General features: G+C 39.6%; 1 protein-coding gene across 1 annotated transcript in view; it reads right to left on the bottom strand.

Moving 5' to 3' along the window:
• The window catches only part of RET (ret proto-oncogene), a 75,257-nt gene extending 62,418 nt beyond the window's left edge, over positions 1–12,839 (bottom strand). Inside the window, exon 1 of the mRNA XM_018555933.1 lies at positions 12,636–12,839. Coding sequence (XP_018411435.1) covers positions 12,636–12,681 — 46 coding nt within the window. The 5' untranslated portion in view covers positions 12,682–12,839. The remainder of the gene's footprint in view (positions 1–12,635) is intronic.
• Between the last annotated feature and the right edge of the window lie 850 nt (positions 12,840–13,689).

Raw genomic sequence — 13,689 nt, 5'->3', positions numbered from 1 at the left:
ACCTTTGTAATAATATATAACAATTTTAAATCTTGTTTTGTCATATTATACTGCAAAGATGGCTAGTCGGTTTTGCAAAGGGGCTTTTTCAGGGTATTCCAGTTTTAACTTCTACCAACCCCATATCTAAATATTCTGTAAACATAACACACTGATAGTCTGAAAGGGCTAACCTCGTCTGTAACCTTACTATCACAGTAACCCTCCTTGTAACTACAACTTTCGCTCATCTAAATTTTCAGGGAATTTCAATGACTTTGGGTCAACTGAAAATCTGCCAGCTTTGATCGTCCACCTGAACTCTGTTGATCAAACTGGCTATAAATTGATAGCTTCAGTACAGGTTATAAAAAAATATGATTGGAAGCAGAAATTATTATGGCAATATCAAACAGATTTGTTCACCCAGTTTGATCTAAGCAATTTCAATCTAATCTCCTTGTGGCCAATCAAAACATCTAATTCCCATGTCTGGCCACATTTGAGAATTTGATTGCAGCACAATTAAAATGGTTCAAATTGCCTGAAAGTTGCCACATGTAGGGCCAGCTTTTTCTTTCCCTATGTAGACTTAACCCATTTTTTTTATTATTTAGTGTTCCAGCAGTCGGATCCACTGCACTAAATAACTACCCTTATTGCACTGAAATACACCAACACAGAATCTACTGTTACAGTAAACTAAGGCCAATTTATGTGATAGGGCCTTGCAAAAAAATGGCCATTTTAAAATGGTAAAAGCTTTGCCTGATCTAAGATGGGTTTTTGGACACATGAAATCTTTCCTGAAGTTTTATTATAAATGATAGTCCAGCTGTCATTTCTTAGAGTATTCATTATTGTTCTTGCGTTTGATGTACAATTGAAATGCAAGTCAATTTTTCATTGATTCAGTTAGGCCGTCCATACATGGCTGCATCACCAGATGGCAAAATGGGCAAATCAGGTGACACTTATCTAATGTCTGCCTATATAAAGTGATATATCATATACAAGTTATGATCAGATAGTAAGTGCTCACCATATAGCATTAAAGGACTCCTCTGGAAATTAGAAGTGCTCATTATCACAATTAAAGATCTTTCAGCAGTCTGAAAAATGTGAGCATCGCCAAGGTCAAATCATAGTTTTTCCAGTGAAGTAAAGGGAGAAAACTCTTTATTTTATGCACAACACTCACAAGGACATAAAGATCTCCGACTTCCTTTTTTTCAAAACAGCAGCTAGGTTAAACACTTTGCCAGGACGAAAATGTGAAAAAAGCATGAATGCATAATTGTGTCCAGTAATCCAGTTACTAATGAGGAAGCTTTCATTCTTGATGGGCTAAGCATGACACAAAAAGGCCATCAACAGTGAATACTCCCATTAGTAATTGGATTATCACACAAAATCATGCCTGAGCACTTCCTTCACTTTCTCTCCCATGCAGAGACATGCAATATACTGGAACTAACTAAACTAATTAGAAGAAGCAAGAAAAGCAAGAGGATAATTTGCACTCTTAGTCTGAGCCATAGACTGCAATAGTCACAGAATCACTAGCAAGAGACCGCACAGCACACACAAACAATGTGCATTACACATGGAGCAACTGACACACATGCCAACAAAAAAGCAGCTTCCTGGGTGTCATCTAAAAAGAATCAGACACAGGACAAGTGACAGAAACCATCAGTCTTTATCATTAAAAAATGCTATTGTCCATCTGGTTCTTTAGTAAACTGCAGTCCAACTTTCTCAAGTTTTTTCAACATTATAACCAAGCTTTATTTAAACACTGGGTAGGATATAAAACATTTATTTTTCATTAAAAAAGAAGAACTATAGTAGGGTCTAATTCAGTGGTGCCCATCAGGTCGATCGCAATCTACCAGTTGATCAAAAAGCTAAAGCTGGTAAATTGCGATCGCAGTTCCTCACATGACCTGATGGTGGCGCTTCACAGTGCTGTAATCCTCCTGGCTGGTAGTGCCAGGAAGTTGGACACTAGAGATGGGGAGGGGCATCCCGGAAGTAGTCTGCAGAGTGTAATATTTAGCACCGATGCTGCTGGTCTCCACTGGTCCCGTCTGTGGCTGGTGGATGTAAAAATAACTTGTCTCATCGCAGTGATACCCCACACACCACTTCTCCATTAATTATGCTGACCCCACGCAGACTCCAGCCCAGTGGACTGCTGGGACTGCTAATTATTGCACGCAAGCGGCACATTATCCAAGACGTGACAACGGATTGTCTCCTTGTGTGCCATGACAAGAGCAAAATATTGTCCTGTCGAAGCAGTTTTTTTTACATATTACACAACATGCTTTATCATTATGCAATTGTGAGAGATTAAACTTGATAGACATCAAATGAAATACTGCATATCTACTTTTGGGTTTGTTCCTTATATTTAAATATATTCCATAATACAATTATAGTAGTGCTTCTTGTATGAATGGGGGAAGGAAATGTTTTGGGCTACTTATGTTGTGGTCTCTGAAGTGAAATAATTACTCCCCACCGATTCTTTATTCTCTGGATATCCAACTGAGCAGAGCCGGTACGAATAATTTTAGAAAGCATATTCTCTAGAGATCACTCTGGCAGAGCTAGTACCATGAGACTTACAATTTGTATAAAAATCATTTAAAAAAACCTATTCTATGGATGCCCACCTATAAGAGACTTATCTGCAGATGGACTCCTGTTCAAAAAGTGTACGCACACAAGTATGCAATCCATTGCCCAAAGTTCCTGAAAAATGTGCTTTAACACGCGGCGGCGCGTACAGGAACGTTTATGCGCAATAGCGCACGTATGTGAGTGCGCAGAAATGCGCTCGTTAGCATACAGGTGCACGCTCATTAGCGTGCGCACTATCATAATTAAACAGACATGAAGCCATGACCAAGTTGCTGAGTGATCTTCAGCTTGTCCCTGTGTGCCCTGTACTTTGTTCTTGTATCCTGACGTCCTGTGTATGACCCTGGCTTACGTTTCCTGACCCTGCTCCTGATCTGTGATTCGGCACCTCAAGATTCGGCTCCCTGTGTATGACCTCGGCTTGAACCTGGCTTCCCTCCTGGTCTGCCACCTGATGGACCACTCCAACAGCATCCTGAGCAATGACATCCTGCCAGTGCTTCCTTGGCCTCATACCCGTTGCCTGCTCTGGTTTCAAGAGGTCCCGGTGTCATCTCGGTCCTGCCGATTCACCAGTACAATGAGACTCAATGTGTATACAGATAATTCTAGAAAACGTATACTCTGGATGTCCATGTGACCATAGCTTGTACAATGAGACTCAATCTGTACATGTGTAATTCCAGAAAACCTATACACTGGATGTCCACCTGACCAGAGATTGTACAATGAGGCTCACTGTGTGTGTACATGTAATTCTAGAAAACCTATACACTGGATGTCCACCTGACCAGAGATTGTACAATGAGGCTCACTGTGTGTACATGTAATTCTAGAAAACGTATACTCTGGATGTCCACCTGACCAGAGATTGTACAATGAGGCTCACTGTGTGTGTACATGTAATTCTAGAAAACCTATACACTGGATGTCCACCTGACCAGAGATTGTACAATGAGGCTCACTGTGTGTACATGTAATTCTAGAAAACGTATACTCTGGATGTCCACCTGACCAGAGATTGTACAATGAGGCTCACTGTGTGTACATGTAATTCTAGAAAACGTATACTCTGGATGTCCGTGTGACCATAGCTTGTACAGTGAGGCTCAATGTGTATATGAGTTATCCTAGAAAATGTATACTCTGGATATCCACCCGACCAGAGCTTGTACAATGAGACTCAATGTGTATACGGGTAATTCTAGAAAACTTATACTCTGTCCATGTGACCATGGCTTATACAATGAAGCTCAATGTGTATACAAGTAATTCTAGAAGACTTATACTCTAAATGTCTAACTGACAATAGCCTATACAATGAGACTCAATGTGTATATGACTAATTCTAAAATATATATAATCTCAATGTCCATTTGACCATAGCTTGTACAATGAGACTCAATGTATAATTCTAGAAAACGTATAGTTTGAATGTTCATGTGACCATAGCTTGCATGCCTCCCAACTGTCTGGGAACAAGAAAAAGAAACCTTTTAGCACAAAGTATGCAGGAAAAACACACCCCTGCCAAACCACCAGTTATATAGACCATGAAGAATTAATGTAAAAAATTATAGTTAAACCCCCAAGTTTTTTTATTCATCACTATTTTTTCTTTGTATCAGCTCATTAAAAAACATTTTTTTTTTTACAGGTCTACACTTCTGACCAACAAGAGGGACATCCCTCCAAATGAAGGACAGCTGGGAGATAAAAGCTAACACAATAAGAGTCACAATGCATGTATGAATAATTCTTTAACACTGGATGTTCCCCCGACCATAGTTTGTAGAATGAGACATATTTATATGAATAATTCCAGAAAACAACTTCTCTGGATGTCCCCCTGGCAGAGCTGGTTCAATGACATTCACAATGTGTATAGGAATTATTTAAAAAATAATATGTTATAATCAAAATATTAAGTCTTCCAATCCATTCATGTCTGCATTCTATACATGGGACAAAGGAGGGCTGCAGTTAGCTTGTCCATCATTAGAAGGAGCCCAGCAGCCGCCTAATACAGGGATGTCTTGTCGCAAGTGTCTCATATCACTGCTTTGCTGTCAGTTCCCCCTCCTTCTCTTTCATCAAGTAAACACTTATACCGGGTCCCAGAAACTGCTTGTATTTGGGAAATAGCGCAGTGTGTGCTGTATGACTTAAAACGATGCTGCCTGTAATTGCTCATTCTAATACTGGCAAGAGGAATGTATTGTTTCTCCCTATAGAACTGCGGTGAAACGAATCAATGCTCCTTACCAAAAGGATGACTGCTCCAAACCCTCACTACATTGTCCAGGGCTTGGCATACACTCACAAGCAGTTCCGTTAACCCCATCAGTGCTAAATATATGCACACAACTTGTCAATGTTACAGAAAATGTAAGTACCTTTAAATCACCAGCAACTAATCAGGTTTCATCTCATTTTTTTATCATTTGTATTTAGACACCAAAAAACTAACATCTGGTTCACATTCCTAAGACACCTTTCCATCATTTTCTCAATTTTTCTACAAACTCAATGGTATCAAAGATAAAACTCAAGAAAGAAAAGAGCTCTCATCTTTCTAAAGATGCATGGAATCTGTTCCGCATCCCCCCTCCCTTTTGTTTAAAGCAGCCCAGTAGATGATAACCATTCATTTCTGGGAAAAGGAGTCTACTTCATATGGGATGATACTGCAAAAATAAATATTACCAATATCAAGTATGACTTACAGCCTTTAAATGATACTATGATCTCGCCGTATTACTCATCCTTAATACCCAACCAGATACAACAAACAAACCAAGAACACATAACTGCTGCTATCAGATAACAGAGGGGTAGATTCAAGTGTCTGAGATAAGATGCATCTCTCATCTTATTTAGAATGCAACTTGCTGTATTAGAGAAATGTAAAGTTAGCAAACTTAGGCTGGCCATATACTGTAAGAATTTCAATCGATTTACAGGAATCAGCCAAAATTCTTACAGTGGGTTGCTCTGCCGGCTTGCCAAAAGTCAAATACCTAACCAAGTTGTGTTGAAAAAGCCAGGTCGAAAATTGTTGGCCAGCTGACAGTGGCGGGCACTGGCAGTCAGAATACCATAGTCATAAAGGGAGATTCGCTCATTCATCCTGTTTAGCTTTGGAGTAATCTGTCACAGGCTAAACAAAAAAAAAAATCTAATAGTACATGGACAGCTTTAGGGTGTAATCACACCATTGCCTGTCTGTCTCTGGTTTTAATACTTAGAACCACAGACCTGGAACATGCATGCATCAAGTCAAGTCAAAGTGGAGTCCGATCTGCACACTTACACTGGATCAGTGATTTAGAAAGCACTGACACCACTGTGCCCCTGTAAAAGCCAGGCAATTAGCATTTTGATAAAGAGATCAGCAATAGCAGCCTTTGCATTTCTCTCAATACAGGTTTATTTTAGCCCTTATTAGACTAGGTACACAGAGGGCCATTTAGCAAACAGATTAGAGACAAAATTAGGCACAGATCAGGCTGCCTTTGATCAGACAAAGTCTATGCAACAGTTTCATGTGTATTTGCGGCCCCTGCTCCTGCAATTCTGCAGGTTGTCCAATATCTGAACTTTTTGGAGGCAGCTCTCTGTCAACTGGGATGTCCTCAAAAGTCCCCAGAAATGGTGTAGTATTGGAAGAATGAGGACACCACATCGATAACATCAGTTCAGTATGAGTTCTTTATTAGGTATGAGATAAGGGTTATAAGACAACATGTTTCAGGGTCTTACAGATCCACTTTCATCAGGGCCCTTCAGAGAGCAGCACTCTACCACAGACACCTCTCCAATACTCTTCACGCATATGGCAGAAATGCCGGGCAATGCACAGAGCTACGCAAACACAAACAAATACAACACATTTTCAAAGCTCTGAGACATATTTATCACTGTAGGTGAGACATTCGCTCCAAACAGACGCACGATTAGGAAGTGATCAGCAGGAGGTTTTATTTTATCTCACTCTACTTCAAAGCAGCAGAGGGAGGAATCTATGAATGCATGTAAATCCATCTCATAATCTGGGGTTGCTTTTTAGCTCTTTCTCTAACTGTTTCCCCCGATGTCCTGTGTTAGGGTTGTAACACCATTTACTACAAACAATATTCAGGGGTGTGCAAAAGAAATCATCTTGAGTCCATCATTTGTTTTGCCACTTTGCCACCAATAACAGCACAAGCTATCACTTTGCAGTTAGTGAATATCATTCGTTCATAGGAGATGTGTTCGCCAAGTTAAACAGGGATTCAGCAATGGCTCAGACGATATGCTATCTGGATTTTGATGTCTTCCATTTAGTGATATTGTACTGAATCTGGATTCATGTCCTTGGACTCAATTTCCATAAAAGTTTCCATTCAGAATCTTTCCATGAATAGCACCATAAGCTTTATCTTCAGATGAATCTCAGCCCCCAATGGTGATGCTAATATTACAAGCATCAAACTTTTGACTAATAACTCTGCTTGTCTGATAGCAAATTCAGGGAATAGATGTACTAATCATTTACAGACATAGCTCATTTCTATTAATGTATACATAGGCTGCACTTGTTAAATATGGACTACAAGGTCACATCACAGGGAAATAGGGTAAAATAACAATCCAACACCTGGATAACTGCTTCATATGCAAAGTATAAAATATACAAAGTACACAATGGATAGATTGCTCCTGCAGAATCATCCAAACACTGAAACTATTATAATAATTAACTACGGTGCAATGCAGAGTTTTTACTTTGCCAGCACATATGTTGTTTTATATTGTAGTCGCTTAGCCATTGAAGCAAACCCTGATGACAAATTCTAAAGTATCTCGAAATACCGCTTTACTGACAATTACACTGTTTATATTGTAACACACATCAATGCAAACCTGCAGCCAAAGAGAAGGACAAACAATAGTTGGTAAACTGGATACATGTTTTTTGTTTTCCTAATTAAAATGATCTGAGCTAGAACTGACCTTTACAGATAATTACAGGTCTCACAGATACAAATTGGTCTCTCATTGGTCTCCCCAATTAAGAGCCTAGCTCTGCCTCCACCCTTACCATCCTTGGAGTCTCAGCCCTCTTATTGCAACAAGGAGTCTCATTCCTCCTGCATCAGTTTCCCTAATGTAACAGTCCTGAAAAAAAAAGAAAAACCCCCTACAGGTGGAGCTGGGATCTCAATTGCGTAGATGTTTCTACCAGAGTACCTGAGCAATACATAGAACATTGGTGGATGTGACAACCCCCTGACCTTCTACCAAGACTAGAATATCAGTTTTGTGCTGGTGCTTTTCAACATTGGCAATCTTATTTAAAAAAGCAGTGAACAGAAAAATAATGGGGCAAAAGTCAGAACTCATAGCAACCTGATTTCATCTTACACCGGTATAAAGCAGAATTGTGAAAACTGACTGGTTGCCTTAACTTTATGCTATCTGTCTTATTAAAGTCTGGCTTGACTTACCTCTACCAGAATGAATATAAATGGAACAATATAGGTAATGTTATGAAAGTAACAGGTAGACAACAAGCCAAACAGACCTTAAGTATTGCGTCTTTCTTATCTCTTCGCTTAAAAAAAGTGTGAAGGATGAGAGCACCAAAAGTATATAGATGGTCCAGTATAGATTTATTAATCCTGATAAAAGGTCAATAGGTAACAGCCATCACATTTCAGGGGCTCACAACTACCCCTTCCTCAAGACTCATGCTGGCATTGATTGATGGAAATAATATTGGACAATAGGAACAAAGGATCAAGGATTAGGGTGATAACATTGTGGGCACTAGACTGGCAGCTGTCAAGTCTAACAAACTGACAAACTTGACTTATCTCAACCAGAAAGAATATAATTTGAACTAAAAGTAGGTAATGTTATGGAATAACAGGTAGACAATTAGCAGAACAGTTAAGTCTTGTGTCAGAACAGTTAAGTCTTTTGGGTTAAAGAAAGGATGAGAATGCTGAAAACATATAGTTGGTCTAGTATACATTTATTAATAGTGAAAGGTCAGTAGGTAACAGCTAATGCATATCTGAGGGCTTACAACTGAGGGACAATTAGCAGTTGTCTTCCTTGTCTCTTGGTGTGGAAGCACACACAAAAGTTTTACATCAACCCTTTCATTTGGATGCTGCGCAGTATTTTATATAATACTGCAGCAAACACATATTGCTCTAACGGCTGCTGTAACACGGGCCACATAAAAATTAGCCAGTGAATTGGCTACAGGACATTAAAGTGCCTCTGTAATGAAATCACTTCTGTAATGAACATTTGCTGCAGGAAGAGGACAGAAGTCTCTTTCCAGGGAACATAAAATTAATTTCAAACGATAAAATTATGAAGCAGGGTAAAATGAAAGTCAGCTCAAAGAAAAACTGCCATTGGAATGATTTTCTCTGCCTTGAATACATAAAGCGCAGACAGTAAATAACAGGAGCCTATATAACTTCCATGCAGGCAGTAGTGGAATAATGGTTTATCCCCACAGACTGTCATAACAAAAACTACTTGATTCTGAACCACAGAAACATATAAAGTATCACTGTGACTTCTGGAACCCGACCTTACAAATCTATTTCATGGAAGAATGCAAAGAGCTTTGAGTGCCCTACCCATTAGCCTGCATTCACACCTAAGCGTGAACATCTACAGATGTTTTTGTGTTTTTTATTGTGCGTTTTTTTTTTCAGGCATATTCAGTCTTGAGAGCTTTTGTTTTAGCCAATGGAAAGCTAGTTACTAGAAAGAGGATTCAGTTGTTAAGAGTATTGCAGCTTTGAGCTTCAAGATACAGGACGTTCAGATATGAATCATGGCTTAGTAACCGATCAGCATTCATCAGTTTACAGCAGCCAGAACAATTGTTCCCATAGGTCACTGCACTTTGTGATTTACCTCATTCATATAACCTAAAACAACAATTTCAAATCCTTCTGCATCACAATGGGGATGGGGCTCTATAAATACAGCCACACACTACAAACAAATTAAACAATCTACTAAATCAGGTTGCAATAACTTATATATGGTCATATGAGGTCAAAGTCAATCACAAAAGTAGATGAGGTTGCAGAAAACAGTGTTTAAATGAGCTGGAAGTATTTTGCTTGAAATCCAACCAAATTGTAACAAGTATGGTATGACTGTACAATTCTAATTGTCAAGGAGGGGCTACAAACACAAACAAGGTGTGTGGGATTCAGTCTTCTATGTATAACCACCATCTAAATGTATTGACCTAAGTCATCAAAACCTGAGAACAGATTTGTAGCCAGCAAAGAGTTTTCTTGTACTGTAAAAACAAACATAATTTTATTTTGTAACTAATTCAAAGGGAAACACAAATATTATTATTATTATTTGTATTTTTATGTTCCATCTCAACATCCACTACACATCTACCTCTGCCTGCCATTGGTCCTCAGTACCTTTGGCTTAGTCTGTATGCGTTTATTCTCCAGCTCCGATTTGTTTCACCTGTATGCCTGAAATTTATGAGCAAACACTGACATATGGAGATAAGAACTATACAGCAAGGTTGGTGTTTACATTACTGGAAGAGGCAGCTGCTTGGATCTTTATCAGACTGGACAGCAGCAAGTCACCTGTACGCCGCTCCTCGTGCGTCACGGGGCAGACACACTCACTGCCGAACTAATGAATAATCCTAATATCAACTTGTGTGCACACCTGAGCTGAGCCATTTTCAGGTGTTTTTAAACATTTTTTGGGCACATTTTTGCACACATAAACACGCATTATTGAAGTTTATTAAAAGCATTTTGCATATGTCATCAAGCTTCAGTCGTTTTTTTTCTGACCAATAGAAAGCAGTACTTTAGGCACATAAAATGCGAGAAAACTTAAACACCCAATTAAAGTGACACTAAACTCAGGAGTTAAATCTTAAAAATACATTCAAGTACAATAACTATTAACAGAAATGTATCTTATTTTTGTATCACTCAGCTGTAGATCCTCAAATCATTTCTGAATTTGTGTTGACACTGTCCTTTCTTCTGGAGGGTGGCTACTATTGTTGCCCATGATCCCTGTGTGTCTGCAAAAGTAGCCACCGCTCCAAACTCACTCCCGACATGGACTACAATCTCAATACAAATTAGTAATCTACATGTGAGATTGTAGTCCATCATAGGAGTGAGCTTAGAGTGGTGGCTACTTTCACACACAGGGACCATGGGGAACAAAAGTAGCCACCCTCCAGAAGGAAGGACAGTGAGGACAGTGTCAGCACCAATTCAGAGATTATTTGAGGATCTACAGCTGAGCAATACACAAATAAAGTACAGTGTTGTTAATAGTTACGGTACTTGAATGCATTTTTTAAGATTTAACTCCTGAGTTTAGTGTCACTTTACGTTCATGTACTTCCTCATTTGACAACTGTCGAGCTACAAGTGAACAGGCACAATTTGTCATACGTAGGGAAACATATGACAAAACGCTCAGATGTAAATGGGGATTTAGTGATACCTGTCCATCATCCTGTTGTATTAGGTGTCCCATTACATAAGCAAACCTGGAGAAATACAAGACAATAAAACAGATTTATTAATACAGGAAAATGGGCAAGGGTAGCTCAGTGGTTAGCTGCTTATTGCTAATTACTACAAGGCACTTCTGCCTTGTAGTAATTAGGGCACCAGTTCAAATTCAGGATCAAACCGGATAATTTCTGAATGGAGTTTGTATGTGCTCCTGTGTTTGTATGGGTTTCCTTCCACACTCCAAAAACATGCTGGTAGCTTCACTGGCTCCTGTCTAGAATGGCACTAGCATATATGAGATAGAGGACCTTAGATTGTAAGCACCTTCAGGGCAGAGACTGAATGTACAGTATGTAAAGCACTGTGTAAACTGATGGTGCTGTCTGTCATGTCCCATCCAGAATAATATAAATTACTGTAATAATAGGAAATAAGTAATCTGTTTCCCATAGGAGTCAACCAGGTTTCTTCATTAGAAAAGTTAAAGAATCCTCATATGTTGCTTTGGATAACAACTCCCCTTTCCCTCTTACCAGCTCTGCTGAATAGTAACAATTACGTTATTGTAAAACATGTAAATGTTGTGGACACACCTAATTATCAATAATGTGTGTTAAATAACATTCTTCTTTCTAGTGCTTTTCTTATAATAGGATGATACCAAGGATGATTGAAGTATCCCCTGAGCTCAAGAAGAACCTTTGCTAGAAGACTTCAGTCCAAGGAACCTGCTAAATGAGGCATTCACACATACATAGGATACTTCAATAGTCTGTAAAGACTAGGTAAACATAACAAGTTTTAATTACATCCTGCTTTATATTGGTACCCAAATATTAATACCCTGTGTAAAATAAAATTCTTCTTTCTAGTCTATTTTCTAGCAAGGAGAATACAATTACTTTTAGCCATCAGGTCCCCCTAACAACAACAAATACAGTAATGATTATAATCTACAATGTTATATAGCTGTCTTGCCTTTTGTTATAAAGCTTCCCTTAAAGGGGAAGTTTGTTTAAAGTATAATATTATAATATATTAATTATAATCTGCAATGTTATAAAACTGGCTTGCCTTCTATACTAAAAGTTCCATTAAAGTGCAAGTTTTTTTAATTTATACTCAGCAATGTTATATACTAGCTAGCTTGCCTTATATTATACATTTTCCTTGAAGGGGTAGTTTTTCTTTATTATAATCTGCAATGTTATCTAGCTGGCTTGGCTTCTATTTTAAACTTCCCTTAGTAGAGCTGTTTTTTTTAAAGCTATAATCTGCTATATTATATAGCCGGCTTGTCTTCTATTATAAAACTTTTTTTTAATTCTGATGTGCAATGTTATCTAGCTGGCTTGCTTTATATTCTAAAACTTCACTGTACAGACGTTGCCAATACATCGTGCTAAAGACTGAACTCTACTCATCACAAGCAGGATAAAACACATTGCCCAGAAGACTTACCCTGAGCCAGGCAGAAGATGCACAGTGCCCACCTGACAGATGCCATGGTGGGCAGACAGTGGCAGCGCTACAGGAGGTAGAAAGTTGCCCCTCTGCAATAATAATCCACTTGTGCTGTCTCCAGGGCGTGTCTGGATAAAGACAGAGCGGGGCTGCGGAGCTGGTAATCCCTCAGCCCGACTGGCCCATGCTGTCCGGTACCCGCGGTCCGGTGACACAGGGTGGTGCAACTCCCAGCTGGCACAGTCTAGTTCATCTCAGCCCACAAGCTGGAGAGTGTTCAGCATGCAGCAGGGCTCCGCACTGGCTCTTGTCATTGATCATGCTGCATGTCACTGTCTGGCTGCTTTTGGGAAATGGATCAGGAGGAGACAAGACACCCCCCACCACCACCACCCTCCCTGAGATCCACACAACTCTCTCTGATCACACAATGAAATCCACACAAGGAAAAGTTGCTGCAGATGGGGGACTCTCTCCCGATCTGTCACATTCTCCAAAAGGGGACCATTAACCCTCAGATAAGGAAGGCAAAGCTAAAGTAGATGGTAAAAGTTAGAAGGTGAGCTGAGAATGGCAGGAGATGGATGAAGATTCGGATGGTCCAGGGATGTTGCTGTCTCCCAGCTGATAACTGGGTGGATCTGTCTCCTCTGGAGGAGCTGAGTGCTAATGAAGACAGCAGCAAATGGGCACTCAGCTACACCCAGTTTAATTAATAAACTGCAGCCAGGAGCAAGCCAGGGGAGGGGCAGGCAGAGGGGGGAGAGAGAGGAGAGCACTCACATATGTACTGTGCTTGAAGTGAAAAGGGCAAAAGGAAGGAGCAGACACAGCCATCAAAAGCAATCAGCCAGAAAATGCATTGCCAAACCCGCAGGCTGCCTACAATGGGTGGGTTTAACCCCTTGCCTGCCAGGAGCACCTGCACAGTCACCAGCAGAAGAATGCACTGAATACAATACAACACATTTTCTGCACGAGCTATTCTAAGAACATATACATGTTTGTAAGAGATAATATATGGACTGGTCTGTTTTGTAGAACAGAAAAA

The sequence above is a fragment of the Nanorana parkeri genome, unplaced genomic scaffold (assembly GCF_000935625.1).
Source record: "Nanorana parkeri isolate BGI_ZX_2015 unplaced genomic scaffold, ASM93562v1 scaffold218, whole genome shotgun sequence".
NCBI lineage: Eukaryota > Metazoa > Chordata > Amphibia > Anura > Dicroglossidae > Nanorana > Nanorana parkeri.
Note: the sequence above shows the minus strand (reverse complement) of the source record. Positions and strands in the feature narration are given on the sequence as shown.